The 19,034-nt window shown below is 36.3% G+C and overlaps 3 protein-coding genes across 4 annotated transcripts in view; all 3 read left to right on the top strand.

Annotated features, from left to right (window-relative positions):
• Positions 1–17,798, top strand: part of LOC127874573 (uncharacterized) — an 18,992-nt gene extending 1,194 nt beyond the window's left edge. The window contains exons 3-18 of the mRNA XM_052418962.1: positions 2,971–3,170; positions 5,992–6,146; positions 7,023–7,200; positions 10,312–10,412; positions 10,765–10,978; positions 11,255–11,418; positions 12,877–13,072; positions 13,577–13,744; positions 14,012–14,167; positions 14,440–14,515; positions 14,823–14,883; positions 15,274–15,295; positions 15,549–15,631; positions 15,870–16,094; positions 16,315–16,479; positions 16,627–17,798. Of these exons, the coding sequence (XP_052274922.1) occupies positions 2,971–3,170; positions 5,992–6,146; positions 7,023–7,200; positions 10,312–10,412; positions 10,765–10,978; positions 11,255–11,418; positions 12,877–13,072; positions 13,577–13,744; positions 14,012–14,167; positions 14,440–14,515; positions 14,823–14,883; positions 15,274–15,295; positions 15,549–15,631; positions 15,870–16,094; positions 16,315–16,479; positions 16,627–16,917 (2,455 nt within the window). The 3' untranslated portion in view covers positions 16,918–17,798. The remainder of the gene's footprint in view (positions 1–2,970; positions 3,171–5,991; positions 6,147–7,022; positions 7,201–10,311; positions 10,413–10,764; positions 10,979–11,254; positions 11,419–12,876; positions 13,073–13,576; positions 13,745–14,011; positions 14,168–14,439; positions 14,516–14,822; positions 14,884–15,273; positions 15,296–15,548; positions 15,632–15,869; positions 16,095–16,314; positions 16,480–16,626) is intronic.
• LOC127874575 (uncharacterized) overlaps positions 1–19,034 on the top strand; it is a 207,673-nt gene that overhangs the window by 149,751 nt on the left and 38,888 nt on the right. The gene's annotated exons all lie outside the window — the stretch shown is intronic.
• Positions 1–19,034, top strand: part of LOC127874580 (uncharacterized) — a 194,855-nt gene that overhangs the window by 136,933 nt on the left and 38,888 nt on the right. The gene's annotated exons all lie outside the window — the stretch shown is intronic.

The following is a 19,034-nucleotide window of genomic DNA, read 5'->3' as shown; positions in this document are numbered from 1 at the left end:
TGTAACACACTCCAGGCAGGTGCCGGCGGATCTGTTTACGTATTTTAAACGTATTCATGTAAAATCGATGTAACCAAAGGCCTCAAGAATATTAAACAATATTTGGGACCGTTTCCTATGTCGAACCCTGTGTGAAGAAGATGATGAGAACATTTCGAAAATAGTTTGAACAAAAATCACAGCTAGGAAATTCTCGATCGCTATGCGGACACCATATCCACCACGAAGACACGACCTACATGGTAGAGGAAACTCATGGCGGGATAGTTTATTAATAATTGCACAACTTCTCAAAAAAATAAAAAAAATGGACATATCACAACTGTTCATAATGTTGTAATGAATAACCTATGTCTTTGGATAAACAAATACATAAACTCATCATTTAACACTGTCGTCTCTATGAAATGAGCGCGATTGCTTATGCTCGGTTACGACTATAAGAATGTGTTCCACGATTAAAGTCTTAATCACGATTATGTTTACGCTATTTATTTAGCAGTCTTTATCGGGAAGTTCTAGTGGTGATTTTAGTTGATCGGTTCGAGTATTTTCGGATCTTAATACAATTTGAGTCGCGTTCTGAGAAAAATGGGCATAATGCATGTGCGTAAAGTGTCGTCCCAGTTTAGCCTGTGCAGTTGGCACAGGCTAATCAGGGACGACACTTTCCGCTTTAATGACATTTTTCGTTTAAATGAATTCTCTTCTTAGCAAAAATCCAATTTTGGTGGAAAGTGTCGTCCCTGATTAGCCTGTGCGGACTACACAGGCTAATCTGGGACGACACTTTACGCACATGCATTAACACCAGTTTTCTCAGAACAAGGCTCATTTTTTCAATCGGCTAAATCATTGATTTTTTTTATTAATTACGAAAAAATAATCCACGATTTACATGATCAACTATTTAAAAATGTCAATCTGGGTCATCAAATCTGATCGTATCGTATCGTTAAAAATCGTCTCAGATCTTATCGATTCGTATATCATCCGATCAGGTAATAGTCCTGGCTACAAACTGAATAACATCGCTAAAATCGTAACAGATATCTTCCTAACAACCATATAGCGCGTCATTTGATACTTGGTAATAGCTCCACTCCCAAAATATGCGTTCTGTACGTAATATCGTTTATTCAAGAATAAAAGATCGTTTATTAAACTAAATGAGAATGAAGTACTACATACCGTATTTCACACTTAAATCCAGCGAAATTGTTGTTGATATTACATGAATGCTTTTAATATTTAGAACACGATATTTCATGTTAACCAAAAACTTCTTTTAAATAATACATATTTATTTTCAAATGTTTGCTTTTATATTCTATATTAAATTTTCGCACACTATTCACGCCGATATACATGTACAATGTACACTGTACAACCCCTCCCCCCACTTACACCTAAAAGACAACGACAAAACACAAAAAAAAAACAAATAAATTGATAGTTTCGATAACATTTGATTTAAAAAGTTCACTTCACAGTTTCGGTTACAACTGATTTATTTCTTCATTTACAGACGTGTCTTTCGTGGAATCGATACGTATTAGCACGTACACACGCGCGTTTCTTTATACTTTAGTGTATAGCTGAAACAATTCTCATTGTTAATGTTGTACTGATCGGCTTGTCTTTTATCATTGCGAATACGCGTTATCATTGTTTATTCGCGGTACAAATATGATAATTACGTTGGCATCAGTGAGGTCTTGTTCAATCCTTAATTGCACGGTAATTTACCCATTCATGGCTAGATCTAGAAAAAAGGCCTTGGCAAACAGCGTAGACCCAGATGAGACGCCGCATGATGCGGCCAGGGTCTGCGCTGTTTGATTAAAGGAATTTCCGAAAGAAATATTCTAAATATAGAAATAAATTTACATCCCCAATTTTTGAAATAAATTGATCCAATTAAGAAGGATTGGAGAGTCCACTAGGCTTAAATGGATTAAATACTGTGTCGTCTTAATCGTGCAGTCTTCATTTACTTGTGAAGTCACCATGATTTAAACTTAAGTTTGTTTTTTGGCTGTATCGCTGTATAAGTATGTCATTTGGTTTGTTAGAACTTTTACAAAAGATCTGTTTTGCAAAAGTATAATAAATTAATAATCAAGTACGTGTTAAATTTCGAACAGGATAGTATTTGGTTTATTTTAAGAAGTTCTGAGATTGTATGCGTGTGTTTTTTACCAATTGTTTAAAGATTTGTAAACAGGGGTCCCATTCCCGCAATTAAAAATCTGTCCATTGTTCCTTACTTAATTTACTTCAAGATGAAATATTTTCGTATGTGACAACCTCAAGATGGTAATCATTACCCAAGGGTCGGTCAAAGCTCACGTTGATGTGGGCCCAATAGTTGGCGTAGACTTTAAAAGCAAATTGAAAGTGGTTTTGTTTCCTCCGAAACCGCAATGGCTATAGGTTATTTGACATTAAATATTGTATACATGTAGTTGTCTTCTAAACCACCAGCGGTTTAATAACGGCCTTGTATCCATCTTAATAACTTTCATGTGATAGTAAAGGGACCCGTGAAACACATGAATTGGTTCGATGGGAAAATGTTCTAAGGGTTTAGTTTTCAAAACCTCCATCTCTGAAACTGAAAATCTCATAGTATTATCTAGTAACGTCGATACATTATGTAAGTTATATAAATATTCCTCACCAAAGACCAATACAAAAGGCGAAACTAGCCACCTCCAAGTGACACGTGATTTAGTAGATTAAAATAGCAAAAACTACCTCTAATGTTATCTTCTAAATCTGCACGTTCCGATCATGATACAGATCCATAATATGCATGAGTTATTTGTATGCGTTTTATTAAAAGATGCACAGCTTATAAAATGATTTAGGTTTCAAACAACTAGTTATCTCATTTGATTTATATAAGATTGACGTTGAATCGTTTTATCCCATGTTAAACGTCCATGCTGTTATTCTGTTTTTCAGCAAGCCATTCCGAGATTGGACGGCGCTGCCTCCTTGGAAATGCAATCTCGCGGCGTTCACGTGTGCATGGGACAGCGTCATGGAAAGATCTAACTGGACCTTTAACCGCGCCACGTCGCACTACCTTATCCGTATTAAAGTCGAGACTCAAAACACATCGTTTTGGAGTCGGCATTGGAATGTGAGCACTTCTGCAATAGGTAAATACCGCAAAATGACATTGTTTAATTTTAACTTCAAATCTATATGCATGTCATTTTGTATTTTATAGGTCTTTGTTTTGACGCTTGTGGTTTTTCTTTTAATGTGGACACGAGATCCAAGCTGGATCACATAAAAGTAACCAATAAAAAAGCGCTGTTCTCGGTGGTTTTCAGTCACAAGTTTAGATAGTGCAACTGGCTACGTTTTCCTTGTCAAGCCGCGAAAAAGGCACCAGGTTATCATTACAAAGAGAATTAAAAAAAAGGAGGAAATAAATAAAAAAAATTATTCCCAACCTACATTTACAGTGATTTATGCGTCCCTTTATTCATATTAATTTATTTGTTAGTTAAGAAAATGCCAGTTCCTTATTCGATTTGAATAAGATTACGTATTAAAACCGAATAAGGAACTATTCTATCATTATATAAAACAATGTAGAAATGTACTGCAATTAATATATTTTATACCCGACCTACATTCACAAGAATTTTCGTTGATTTATTCGTCTCGTTGGTTCATTTTTGATTTATAGACAGAACATTCAAGTTCCTAATTCGATTTGAATAACGAATAAGGAACCAGTTCCTTATTCCTTATTCAAACTGAATAATTACCCTGATTATCATTACTGAAAACTAAGTAGACATGTATTGTAATTAGTTTTTTTGATATACAACCTATATGTGTATATATATATATATATATATCTATAATGATGTTCATTTATATGCGGTTAATTTAGGATTGCTTCATTGATGTTTAAGTAATGATGTTTAAGTTTTATTCGGCTTGAATAAGGAACTGTTCCTTTTTTCTTATTCAGCCGCGAAAAATGAACTGGATTATAAATAAAAACAAACATGTTGAAATGTGCAAGATTGAATTTTTATACCACATACATGTTAAATAATGTAATATGATTTAGGTTTTGTTGATGTGAAGCTAGTATTTTAATTAGAAAATATCGGTCCGGTTAAAACAAGAAATCCTATGCAAGCGCGAAGAAGAAACATGAATATGTTACGTAAAACATAAAGTAAATTTAATCGAGTTATTTTGTTTTGATCTACTTAAGAATTGTATGCCTTATTTTTCTTTAAAACCTTATATCAAATATGTTAAGCTTCAATAAGGAATAAGGAACAGTTCCTTATTCCTTATTCGCAAAGGAACTAGGAAAAAGGAACCAACTTACCCTCCATATTAGAGGCCGATATTCAAATGCTTTACATCGCAAAATTGAAGTGAAAAGATTTCTGAAAATTCCACTTAAAATGCGCTTGATCCAGGGTGTTTCCTTTCCTATACATCATTCGTACATATGGTTAACCAGCAATATTATTACACACTTTAACACGTATCCTCATGCATAAGCTGCTCTAAATATTACTACCAAATATAAATTGTGTCATTTTACTGAAAAAAGGTAACAATTGACGTTTAAAAAAAAAAGATAACTCGCTCAACAATAAAATATACCAGGAGGCGTTTCTTAAAATAAGGTATGGTGCTTATGTGAAATGGATTAAAATATTAAGAAGTTTTTGTATGGGGGTTTAATAACGCATAAGGTACCTGTACCATTTGACTATATTCAGCTTAATGACCAGCGTTAAATGTTCAACACGTTTACAATATCACAACATAGTATTAACAATTTTATCTTCTATTTATTTTCATAATTTGATACTTGATAGCGGACACATTATGTATTACGCGATATTACGCATGTTAGCTCGTTTAAAGCATGAATTGATTATGTCTGCGAACTTTAACTTAGTTACTTAGTTTCGATACTTTTTCTGCGTCTTAAATGACTTGCTTTGTAGCAAAAAAAAGTTTTTCTAAAGAAAGATCTGTGAGCATCGTGTACGAAAGTTTGTTCATATAAGAGATGAAATGTGAACTCTAAACAAGTGGTAGAATACTAGTTTACATCAGTTATTCACTGATAATGCTACAAACATGGAAGCATATTTGTTCATATATGAGATGAACTATGAATTCTAAACACAGTTAAAATATTTGTTCAGATAAGATATTTAATGTACACGTTACACCCAGACTGGTGAACTCTGAACTCTACACCACAGGGAAAAGTCTCGATTTTTTACTATATACTATACATACTAGTATATATATATATATAGTATATAGTAAAAATTGAGACTTTTCCCTGTGCTCTACACATAATACAAATATTTCTTTAACCAGAGATGAACTGTGATTTCTACACAGATGAAATAATATTTGTTTATATTAGTGATTATCTATGAACTTGACGCACACACAGGTACTTGTTTTGGTCCTTTTATATATATATATATAATACGATAAAAGGTATCCAACGATGATTTCACAGGTGTATTGAATAACACAATGCAACAGCATAAAGATCAAACAATGCACACATACACAGGTACTTGATTTTTTTGGTCCTTATATATATAATAAGCTCATTATATATAAAAGGACCAAAAAAAAATCAAGTACCTTTGGACACACAGTTCGGATATTTGTTAACATTTGATATGAACTGTGAACTATGCTCACAGTTGCACATCGAGTATTTCTCTTAGAAATAAACGTGCTTGTTACCAACCCGATATTGCTTCAGCAATGGTTTGGCATTCCCTTTCTACGACTGTCATACGTACGGCATTGTATGTTATACTAATAACAAGTTATAATTTCTTTAACAAAACTAAATACCGTACATATTCGTCCGAACTAACAGCATATCAACCAGATTAAAAGAAAAATGTTATCGGGTTACATTAATTTACTGTCTAATGCACGAAGATCTACTTTAAGTGAAACCTGGTCGTGTGCGGTCGTTAAACGCCACGCTTGAAAATGCGTCGCTGCTGTTGAATTGGAAAGTCCCGATTTACCTGAGCAGGACGGACTTCGACCCTCTGGACTTCCGCATACGCTTACAAGACAGGCATGTTTGGGACAACAGGACGGTAAGAAAGCTAGGGCGACTGCTGTAACAATCATACGTCGGTCGTTTAGAAAAGCTTTATCAGCTGCCCTGAAGTAAACAAAAATGTTTATATTACTTGTGCTTTATCAGTGATGTTTTATCGTTTGTTAACCCCATATTTTGTTTTAAGCAATAATATCACAATCATATTATCATGATCCGCAAATGATGCTTTAATATGTAATGTGTATATGCAAAATAAGTTACATGTGACATTCAACTGGCAAAGTAAAAAATAGTCATGAAAAATTATATAACATATATTGTTATACAGAATCAGAAAAAAAAAATATCACACAGTTGGTTAGCGGGTGGATATGGTATTTATTAGTAAAAACATCATTTTGAATGAAAATTAATCAAATTATAATAAAGAAGCAACTTTTCTGAAAAAAAAAATCACTATCATATATATATATATAGCAAGGTATCAAACTCAAAATCATCCGAAAACAGGGTGCATCGTTCTGAACAGCTATAACTGCATCAATTGTGCAGCGATTTCCATGAACTTGATCTTATTCAACGCAGAAATGAATTTCCTTTCTGTAAATGTTATTGTAATAGTTCTACAAATGCTGGGTCAAATTTTAAGAAAAAACACGATACACAACTCGCTGCCCAATTAATTAAGTTCTGGCTGTTCAAAGCGATGCATCCGTTTTCGGGTCGTTTTGAGTTGAATACCTTGTTATATATACGTTTGAATGTGATTTTTTTCAGAGATGACTTTTCGTTATATTTTTTTATTTTTCAAAATGATGTTTTAACTTATTAATATCATAGCCACACGCTAACCACCTGTGAAATACCATACTAGTTTTTTATGTTCTTCTGAATGATTTTGTTTCTTCAGATCTATGTCCGCGCAGTGAATAATTCATCCAATCCTAATAACGACTTTCGTTACAACGTTAGCATGTTGCTAGGGAACGCCAACTACACAGTGACTGTGCAGGTGAAACCTTCACAGGCTCCCTCAGATCTTTACTGGAGTGACCCAGAAACAGAGACATTCAACACCAATGCCACAGGTAAATAGGGTGGTGAAAATAAGCACTCCTGCCAGAGGTAAAAGGGTTAGTGACAGTCAGCAACCCTGCCATTGGTGAAATGGTACCATGACAGTCAGCTGTCCTGCCACAGGTAAATAGGGTGGTGACAGTCAGCTACCCTGCCACATGTAAATATAGTACAGTGACAGTCAGCAATCCTGCAAGAGGTAAATAGGGTGGTGACCGTCAGCACTCCTGCTAGGGATAAATAGGGTACAGTGACAGTCAGCATCCCTGCCATAGGTAAATATGGTACCATGACAGTCAGCTGTCCTGCTAGAGGTAAATAGGGTGGTGAGAGTCAGCACTCCTGCCACAGGTTAATATGGTACAGTGACAGTCAGTACTCCTGTCAGAGGTAAATATGGTACAGTGACAGTCAGCAATCCTACCAGAGGTACATAGGGTGGTGACAGTCAGCACTCCTACCACAGGTGAATATGGTACAGTGACAGTCAGTACTCCTGTCAGAGGTAAATATGGTACAGTGACAGTCAGCAATCCGGCCAGAGGTACATAGGGTGGTGACAGTCAGCACTTCTGCCAGAGGTAAATAGGGTACGGTGACAGTCAGTACTCCTGTCAGAGGTAAATATGGTACAGTGACAGTCAGCAATCCTGCCAGAGGCACATAGGGTGGTGACAGTAAGCACTCCTGCCAGGGGTAAAAAAAGTACTCCTGTCAGAGGTAAATAGGGCACAGTGAAAGTCAGTACTCCTGTCAGAGGTAAATATGGTACAGTGACAGTCGGCACTCCTACACAGGTAAATAGGCTACAGTGACAGTCAGCACTTCTGCCAGAGGTAACTAGGGTACAGTGAGAGTCAGAATTCCTGTCAGAGGTAAATAGGGTACAGTGAGAGTCAGCACTCCTGCCAGAGGTAAATAGGGTGGTGACAGTCAGCACTCCTGCCAGGGGTAAAAAAAGTACAGTGACAGTCAGCACACCTGACAGAGGTAAATAGGGTACAGTGACAATCAGCATTCCTTCCAGAGGTAAATAGCTTACAGTGACAGTCAGCACTCCTGCTAGGGGTAAATAGGGTACAGTGGCAGTCAGCACTCCTGCTAGGGGTAAATAGAAAACAGTGACAGTCAGCATCGTTGCTAGGGGTAATTAGGGTGCAATGACAGGCAGCACTCCTGCTAGGGGTAAATATGGTACAGTGACAGTCAGAATTCCTGCCAGAGGTAAATAGGGTACAGTGACAGTCAGCACACCTGACAGAGGTAAATAGGGTACAGTGACAGTCAGCACCCATGCTAGGGGTAAATAGGGTACAGTGACAGTCAGAACGCCTGTCACATGTAAATAGGGTACAGTGACAGCACTCCTGCCAGAGGTAATTAGGGTACAGTGACAGTCAACACCCCTGCCACATGTAAATAGGGTGGTAACAGTCAGCGCACTCCTGCCACATGTAAATATGGTACAATGACAGCACATCTGCCAGAGGTAAATAGGGTGGTGACATTCAGCACTCCTGCTACAGGTAAATAGGGTACAGTGACAGCACTCCTGCCAGATGTAAATAATGTACATTGACAGTCAGCACTCCTGTCACAGTTAAATAGGGTACAGTGACAGCAACCCTGTCAGATGTAAATAGGGTACATTTGGCAGTCAGCACTCCTGTCACAGGTAAATAGGGTGGTGACTGTCAGCACTCCTGCCACAGGTAAAAAGGGTACAGTGTGACAGACAGCAATCCTGCCAGAGGTACGTAGGGTGGTGACAGTCAGCACTTCTGCCACAGGTAAATAGGGTGGTGACAGTCAGCACTCCTGCCAGAGGTAAATAGGGTGGTGACCGTCAGCACTCCTGCCACATGTAAATAGGGTTCAGTGACAGTCAGCACTCGTGTCAGAGGTAAATAGGGTACAGTGAAAGTCAGCACTCCTGTCGGAGGTAAATAGGGTACAGTGACAGTCAGCACTCCTGCCAGAGGTAAAAAAAAGTACAGAGACAGTCAGCACACCTGACAGAGGTAAAAAGGGTACAGTGACAGTCAGCATTTCTTAAAGAGGTAAATAACGTACAGTGACAGTCAGAACTCCTGCTAGGGATAAATAGTGTAGAGTGACAGTCAGCACTCCTGCTAGGGGTAAATAGGATACAGTGGCAGTCAGCACTCCTGCTAGGGGTAAATAGGGTACAGTGACAGTCAGAACTCCTGCTAGGGGTATAGGGTACAGTGAAAGTCAGCACCTCTGCTAGGGGTAAATAGGGTACAGTGACAGGCAGCACTCTTGCTATGGGTAAATAGGGTACATTGACAGTCGGAATTCCTGCCAGAGGTAAATAGGGTACAGTGACAATCAGCACACCTGATATAGGGTAAATAGGGTACAGTGACAGTCAGCATCCTTGCTAGGGGTAAATAGTGTACAGTGACAGTCAGAACTCCTGCCACAGGTAAATAGGGTACAGTAACAGCACTCCTGCCAGAGGCAAGTAGGGTGGTGACAGTCAGCACTCCTACCACATGCAAATAGGGTACAGTGATAATCAGCACACCTTACAGAGGTAATTAGGGTGCAGTGACAGTCAGCACCCCTGCCACAGGTAAATATGGTGGTAACAGTCAGCACTCCTGCCACAGGTAAATAGGGTACAGTGACAGTTGTGCTAACAGTCAGCACTCATGCCAGAGGTAAATAGGGTGGTGACAGTCAGCACTCCTGCCAGAGGTATATAGGATGGTGACAGTCAGCACCCATGCCACAGGTAAATAGGGTACAGTAACAGTTGTGCTAACAGTCAACACTCCTGCCAGAGGTAAATAGGGTGGTGACCGTCAGCACTCCTGCCACAGGTAAATAGTGTGGTGACACGTATGAAACAAGACATGATTGGCATCAACATGAATATACACATTTTCATTATAAACTTAAAGTGTTCAGATCCCTATTTTTGTTTAGTGAAACAGCATATCAAAAATTTATATAGCAATAAATGGAAGCAATGTATATATATTTTCTTTCCAGAAGTAGAATTAATATCCTAAAGGTCTGCAACAATACTTAATGTTGACATTGAATGCACCTTACTTTTATAAGTACACTAATACCGCGTTGGCCTGTTGTAGCTCCGACAGAGGCTCCAACTATGGCAGATGGGGGCTTTGTTGTGAACGAGGTCGGGCAAAGCTGTGAGAAGGACTTTGTAAATGTGACATTCTACTGGAAGGTAAATGTGGAAAAGAACATTGAAATGGAGCAATAAAACTAGCACTTTACGAATATAGGTTAAAATAAATAAACCGTTATTAATGTAGTTTTAAGTTGGTTGTAATTGATATCGCTAAGCTATCCGTGTTTATCTATGTGTTATTTATGCCTAACGATCTGTCGCCGTGAACAAAGTCTAGCATGCTGCAAATAAGAGCGTCCTCCTGATGACGCAGATGCTGATAAAATAGCGAGAAAATTATGCATTAAAGTTCCGTCAGTAAGTCATCAGCACGTGTTTTACATTTGCACGTATACCTTAATTCAAAGTGCGTTCTATCTTAGATTTTCACACTGACATGCTTTTTTAGAATCCCCACGTCAAATACTTGCGGGGAAAGAACGATAGCTACAAGATCAACATAGAAAACTTGAAAACTATAACAACAAGCACGTCGATGACACCGTTCTTAACAACGTGTTTGAACAGATTAGGCGATTACTTTGTGAATGTGCGGTTGGTCAACGATGTTGGTGGTGAATCTCCTAGATCTTCTAACGTGACGTGGGGGCCTTGGAAGAAAGGTACAACCCCATTATGTTTCAAAGTTTCTTATGAAAACGTGACTACACGACGTATTAAGGGGAATACACAACTGATTATTGTTTTTATTAATTTACGAAATGAGTGAATGTTAAGGATTGCATCTACACACAAACAATGCGTCTATTTCTATGCAAAGTTGGGTTTGCAAGACGTTTACGATGTGTTCTGACTGGTAAACAAATCACATTTGTGAAACGTATTTAGGAAGTGATATATTTTTTATCTATAACATAAATCGACATCTGTATTTTTAGTATCCAGAGCTCGAGTAGAAGTTGTGATTGTTCAGGAAGCGAGTGACGGCGTAATATTGGAATGGTCACCACCAAGTGACCTTTGTAATGCCATCTCCAACGTCACATATTACTGGTGCAAATCCCACAGAGAAAGTGATGATATTAGACTTGCTAATTGTGAGGTTTGTATGCTATATTAGTTTTGATTAGTATAAAATACCTCTTCATTATACCCCCACTAATCGAAGTTTAGGGGGTGTATAGGAGTGAGCTTGTCTGTCGGTCGGTCTGTCCGTGTCCGCTCTCTAATTCAAGTAGTTTTCATCCGATCTTCACCAAACTTGGTCAGACGTTGTATCTAGATGATGTCTAGGCCAAGTTCGAACATAGGCCTTGCAGGGTGAAAAACTAGGTCACGGGGTCACTTAATGCGTTTTAAACATTCAGCATGTTGTCCGCTCTCTAATTCAAGTAGTTTTCATCCAATCTTCACCAAACTTGGTCAGAAGTTGTATCTAGATAATGTCTAGGCCAAGTTCGAGCATGGATCATGGCAGGTCAAAAACTAGGTCATGGGGTCACTTATTGCGTTTTAAAATTTGAGCATGGTGTCTGCTCTCTAATTTAAGTATTTTTCATCCGATCTTCACCAAACTTGGTCAGAATTTGTATCTAAATGATGTCTAGGTCAAGTGCGAATATGGGTCATGCCGGGTCAAAAACTAGGTCACATGGTCACTAAGTACGTTTTACACTTTCAGCATGGTGTCTGCTCTCTAACTCTAAGTAGTTTTCATCTGGTCTTCACCACACTTGGTTAGAAGTTGTATCTTGATGATGTGTAGGTCAAGTTCGAACATGGGCAATGCAGGGTCAAAAACCAGGTCACGGGGTCACTTAATACGTTTTAAACATTGAGCATGGTGCCCGCTGTTTTTTGTAAAGACAACATGCAAAATATTCTGTGTCAATGCGGCATGTGGATGTATTCGTCACGTCTGTGACAAAGCTCTAGTTTGAAATTAAAGATACGTTTAGAAAGAGTTGCAACGTTTATACATGCACCCTTGTATATATTTTTTTTAAATTCCAATAATATTCAATAATTGTTTCATATGAGTTTTCCGCATACGTTTTATCACAGGCTTGGCGAATTTGTCTTTATTACAAATAGACTGCACACACTAATTTTGAAATTTGTTTTGTGCTGTTTCAAATAGAGTGTATGTTTATTATTTTATCAATAAATATTAATCATTACGTTCGTTGAAATCGATTTTTTATGTGCGACTTTTAACGTGCTTGCAAATGTCCATATTTATACAAAATTTCCGTTAGAACCTAATCATTGTTTCGTATTTTATATTCGAAAAACGTTTGATGACGGGCTTGTCGATTTTGACTCATACAAATTGACTTTATAAATACTTGTGTTATTTAAAACATTCAAATCAAATAAAATGTGTCTATTAAAGCGACCTTTCCATTTTCGATCAAGCAATAAAAAACTGTTACAATTTAACAGCAGCAAGTTAATATTTCCTCTTTTTGCAAAGCTGAAATAGAAAAAAACAAAAACTGCAGTCAACGTATTGTAAATATAGTTTAACTTAGGTTTGTTGTATCACAACTGGTTTCAGACTTTAAATTGGAAGACGAATGACACAATAGACGGACTTTGTAACGGCTCGGTCCATCACTGGCTTAACAATACTGGTGACCCATCAGGCATGCGCAATGCTGTCTCAGGCATGCGCTATGCTGTCTCCATAGCAACCAGTAATGGAACTGGGGGCATGGTGTGGGACAAATATCGCTATGGAAACTACAATGCTTGTAAGTTATTCTGTACTTGTGCACAAATAAATGGTTTGGTATGCGTTATTACGAATAGTAATTACTTCATTGGCTATATCGCAAAGTTGAATAATTAAAAAATGAGGCTGGCTTTAAATAAACCATGAGCTCACGTCAAGATAATAACTCGTTTGCAAGTAAAATTGTCCCCATTGTATTTCATGAATAATTTACGAGATGATATAATAAGACAAAACATGCAACAATCAATAAGATAAAAATAAACTATATTTTGTATGAACTCATTTATTTAGTGTTATTTCAATAAGAACAGTAGTGATTATGTTCAAATACAACTGTCATTATATTCGTGAACAAAAGCATGCTATCAGTTTTCTGTTCAATTGCATTTATTGGCAGTGCAAATACCTTGTTGAAAAAAATGTCAGTGCAAATACCTTGTTGAAAAAAATAGACGGTTATTTACCAATACAAAATGTGTAGCATATGAATGCCATCGAAATAATATTCAATGACTTGCAGTGCCGGCACAGCTAAATTACCAAGTTTCAATATCTACGGATGCCAAGACATCGATGACGGTCAAGATATCGAATCACGAGTTCCCACAGGTTAATCAAGGGGGTAAACCTAGCGCATTTCAAGTGATTTACAGCGAAGTTACCACCCCTGGTTCGGCTTGTCCTTTAGGTCAGTATTTATGTTAGAATCAGTCTTCGTACCGTGTTCAGTGAGCAAGTCATATTGATATCATCATATAACAAAGCTCCTAAACTTCTAACTGTAAGAACAAAAATAAAGCTTTGGCGCAAGTATATATGTTTGATATGTCGCATTTAACAACAAACATAACCTCAGCATATACTTGTTGAACTCAGACAGAATTTTTGAAAAACTAAAGCAACTAATGAATTGTAAAAACTGTGTTGATATCCATGTATGGTTTATTATTTACAGAAAAAACACCAGCTAATTATACAGCAAACTACTTGAAGTCAGAAATAACCATAGCTCAATTAAAGTCAGGAGCAACGTATGTTGTGTGCGTACGAGGAGTTAACCACGTAGGGTCAGGATTGTACGGGCAACCGTTTGTTCTGCAACTTCCCGAAGGTAGCTTAAGCGCATAATAATTTCAAAATCAAATCGTATTAAGTCATTGTATATATTGTTTTTGTTTTCGCTTGATTAATACTATTTTTCCAAAGTATAGTAAATAAGTATATCTGTTCAATATAGTAAATATAAATATTTGTTTACTAATATTGCTACAAATCAATTCATAGCGATAAAAACATATTCATCTTTAGGAACACCCAGTCCCTAACATTATGTGCAGGGCTTATATCAACAACATAAATGTCATTATTGTATTATGTTTTCAGAGTCCATATCGTCACTGTTGGTTGGCATTGTTGGAGCATTTATTGTGGGAATGTTCGTACTTTTAATGAGCTGTCTGTAAGTTGACGAGAATAGATAGTTGAATTGAAAACTTACATAAATGTGCTGGATAAATGTTTGTTCAAAGATCCATAAAACCATCGTTGTTCATGTATACAGAACTTTGTTCGATATGCGGCAACATAACAAAATAATCCAGAAATAAAAAGGCAGTGTAATAATGACACAGTATTTTACTTGTATGGCATATTACGTCAAAAATCATGTAAATTACTATGTTTTCCTTCTTACTTCTTTCTTATATGTTGTGCTATGCTGTTCAATGTACTATTGTTTAAAACTTAGTAAAGCTATTATATTTCAGGTTACGGAAAGCCTTGCCAGAGATAAAGAACTATGTGAAAAGAAAAACAGACATCACAACAGTAAGTATTATGCATTTTTTTAGACAAACTTATTACATAACGATCAATTTAGTAGGATGGCGTGAATAGTCATGTATGATGATATAGCATGGCCGACATGTGATTCATATTGATGACATCAAACTTCAATTTAAGACCCAGTGTAACTTTATCTTTGAGAAAGGGTATGTACATATTAAAAGAGAGCGTATCACTTTAAGAAAGATCGCATTTGACCCTTGCTTATGCACGTATTGTATATTACAAAAAACAGAAAATATCCATTAACATGTAAGTGAAACTTAAGAAATATCAGTGATTGTGTGAAATTCAATATATATGTAAGCATTATACCATAATACAACAAAATCCAGACCACATTAATGACTTTTTTCTATTTCGATATTTTAGAGTCACTTGGGATGGCAAACAGGTGAGAGGTTTAGGCAATCAAATTTAATAAAAAAAACAACATGTGTTATGTTGTATAGTTTCTTATTCAGTATCGATAATTTCGACTAATTTTAATTCAAAAATAAAATACAATATACAATATATTGTATTTATGTATGACTCATTGTAATTTCCAAACATGCTTTGAAATATTATATTTACTAAGTTATTCCAATATTCAATACAATTGATTCTTTACAAGATACATTTTTCATCATATTCATCTTTTCCAGTTTGTGAACAACCAGAAAACATGGTCGTATCTACAGACTCCACACCTTCATCGGATAACGGCACTGTTTTGACAGAAATTGAGGTAATTGTTAATTTTTATTTGTAGTGGTGTTAAATTGTGTAATATTCTTATTTGAAGATTGAAAAATCTTTCTCTTTCAATCTTATATATTGAAATAATTTGAAAATCAGCGCGATCAAAATCTTTTTAAACGTAGGTCTAGGCGGTTTACTATAAGCTCATAAGTGTTTAATCGCCATTAAGTATAATAAGATTGTTTTATGCATTCCACTGTATGATTGTTTTATATATATTCTAGACTGATTCGAATACAACACTAGTGGACGACTGCTCAGACGAAAGTTTGCTATGTCAGTCGTGCGAAACTTCTGTTCAACTAGTGGGCGACAACACTCATTCACTGAATTCCAAACGTTGTCAACCTGCCTACATTGGCGATTACAGCATGGTAGCGTGTAATGACATTCCTAACCATGCTATCACAACATACACTCACGATAACTGTGCAAGACCTTCGTTTGAGGTAAATTTTAATCGGATAGCATATATCCTTTAATATAAAAATAATAACATCGTATGACGGCCCAATATTTGTAATAGCATAACAAAACATAATCATGTCTCTCACACATGTGAGCATATATTTGTTTCATCGTGTTCTTTAAGGTATTTTGTTGCAATATATTTGATTCTAAAAAAATCTGTTATGACTACATGAAGTTAAAATAAGTCTTTTATTTTAGGCGAACATCGATTCGATTTGGAGAGACGACGAAAATGGAAATGTTGAAGACAGACTTGAACATCCAATTTACTTACCTTGTATTCCACGTCCGAGGAACTTTGATTCGTGTTCATCAGCTGAAGAAGATGTGTTGGAACAACAAGATGAAAAGTCTTCATTAATGGTAAACGCGCTTATATTTTGAAAATTAAAACGAAATAGTATTCACCTATGTTGCGCGCACAATTGACTTAATAATTCTAACATGTGCATAGTCGTACATAAAAACACATGTATATGTAATAAATCAAAACAATATATGTCATTACAGATCAAGCTGAAAGCATCAAATAACTTAAATCATTCATTGACTGGTACGAATGTGGAAACGGCTCAAGACGGAGCGTGTTTTTGTTTGAATGAAGACAGTACGGTTTGCTGTTACACGAGTAAAGGTACTCCTGAAAGAGATCCAGAGATTGCTGGAAGTGCAATATGGAACGAACAAGGCCCTATGAAATATGAACAACACCTTTGTTTGAAATCAACACCATCATACACGTTTGAAGTTGCTATTGATCAGGGGTTATCTCGCAATGAAAATTGTGTCGCTGTTCTGTAAAAACATTCTTCAACAATCAGAGACGATAGTATTAAAACGGCTTACCATCTTGCAGTTATGGATGAAGATTAACATGCTGGCGCAGTATACACAGAATATGTCACACATCCAGAACAGATGTCGAATATTACCCTTCCAAACACCGAACACAGTGGAAATGTATCGAATCAATCAGAACCCCAAGGGGATGTAAATAGTTACCAAAGATATGTCTGCTCGGATAAGGACAATCTAGATGGCGGTTGTTACAAGATCGAAACAAGCGGAGCACTTGATAATGACATCTATATTAGTGACTGTAAGACGGGTATGCTTTTAAAACAAACTTTGAATAATGTTTTAAAAGATCCATGTTCATGTGCTGCTACAGCAAACAGGTCTGCATATACGACTAACACAAGTGCACAGATAGAGAGTTTAAGCATTTAAATAAAACAAAAATACTATGTCGATTGCCGAGAAGACTCAGATGAGAATTTTATTTAGAAAAAAACGATGAGGTTAACAGTCGATTTACTGACTTGAATCGAAGCATCTTATCTTATGCAACAACTGGCGAATTTGCGCATTTAAAGGATTCAATCATAAAGATTTTCAATCCATTATTGGAACATTATTTAGCTTTATTTAACAGTTTGTATCGGTATAACGTTGCCTGCGACATGTCACCCACGAACAAAATAATTTCAGGCTGAGTGGTTAATAGTTTAAAGAAGCAAACAAGAAACAGTGCCTCATGGTCAAATGGAAACATTCATTGTTTGCTATATATCTCGTTATTTTAAATATGTTTTTTTAACATACTCGTATCATTGTAATCGCGTTGTATAACTCATATAATATGCTTGGGCATTTAATGTTTAAAGAAATAATCAACTATTTACTACATTTGTTCTTACTTCTTGGAGTTCAATGCACGATAGCTTCCAATATAGTAACCTACTTGTAAGCGATGTGCGCTGTTCCGTGTACTGTTCTATATGTGACGGACTTACAGGCCCCAAGTAAAGTGGCTTGGGTTGGAAATAGAAAACAAAACACTTCAGTTGTCTGCATCGTTGAATTTAGAATTCATCATCTAGTGTGCAAAAAATAATGTGCTTTTATTGTAACCACTTTATTTTGTATGTAAATCACCACATTCGTGTGAATAATAATGTCAAACATAGGATTTAATAAAAAGGTGTATGACCTACACCTCATACATGCTGACGAAATACTATACTTTTGAAAAAATGTCACCGATCTATACGTGACAGTAAGAAAACACTCAAACAATCAAACAATCTTTTTTTCAAGATTTAAAAAGTTTATTAACATTTAGTGTTAACTTATCGTTCTATATGTTTAACTTACGCAATGAAGGTGTACTGAGCACACTTTTATTGTCTGAATTAATGTAAATTAATGATAAGCAGAAAACGACATATATGAAGTAAAACGCGGTTATTTGAATAACCATAAGTATATATACAATCAAGTTGATAATATCATTATGCAGATTGAATCAGCATCGCATAATTTTATCCTTTACTATAAAAAATTCGAGGCAAACAAATAATTTTATATAATTCACTTTTTCTGCCTCGAAGCATATGCATGTGGTTCGATTGCTATAGCATACTTCACTCGTCATTTTCACTTGCATGCTATTACCGACTTGTTCACACATCGTTGCGATCATCTTTAGCACTTGAATGGTGTTTTCAACGCAGTTCTTAGATGCATCACACACAAATTAATTACGGTGTGTTGTGCTATATTTCTTAGCGTATTTCGCATTATAAGATAGTATTGAACATATATCAAAGCATACAAAACAGGAATACAAAAGATAAATAACCTAGTGACCTGAAAATCAATAGTGGTCATTTGCCAGTCATGATCAATGTTCCTATGAAGTTTCATGATCCTAAGCGTAAGCATTCTTGAGTTATTATCCGGAAACCATTTTACTATTTCGAGTCACTGTGACCTTGACCTTGACCTAGTGACCTGAAAATCAATAGGAGTCATCTACCAGTCATGATCAATGTACCTATGAAGTTTCATGATCCTAGGCCTAAGCATTCTTGAGTTATCATCCGGAAACCATTTTACTATTTCGAGTCACTGTG

Source organism: Dreissena polymorpha, chromosome 3, assembly GCF_020536995.1.
Source record: "Dreissena polymorpha isolate Duluth1 chromosome 3, UMN_Dpol_1.0, whole genome shotgun sequence".
NCBI lineage: Eukaryota > Metazoa > Mollusca > Bivalvia > Myida > Dreissenidae > Dreissena > Dreissena polymorpha.
Note: the sequence above shows the minus strand (reverse complement) of the source record. Positions and strands in the feature narration are given on the sequence as shown.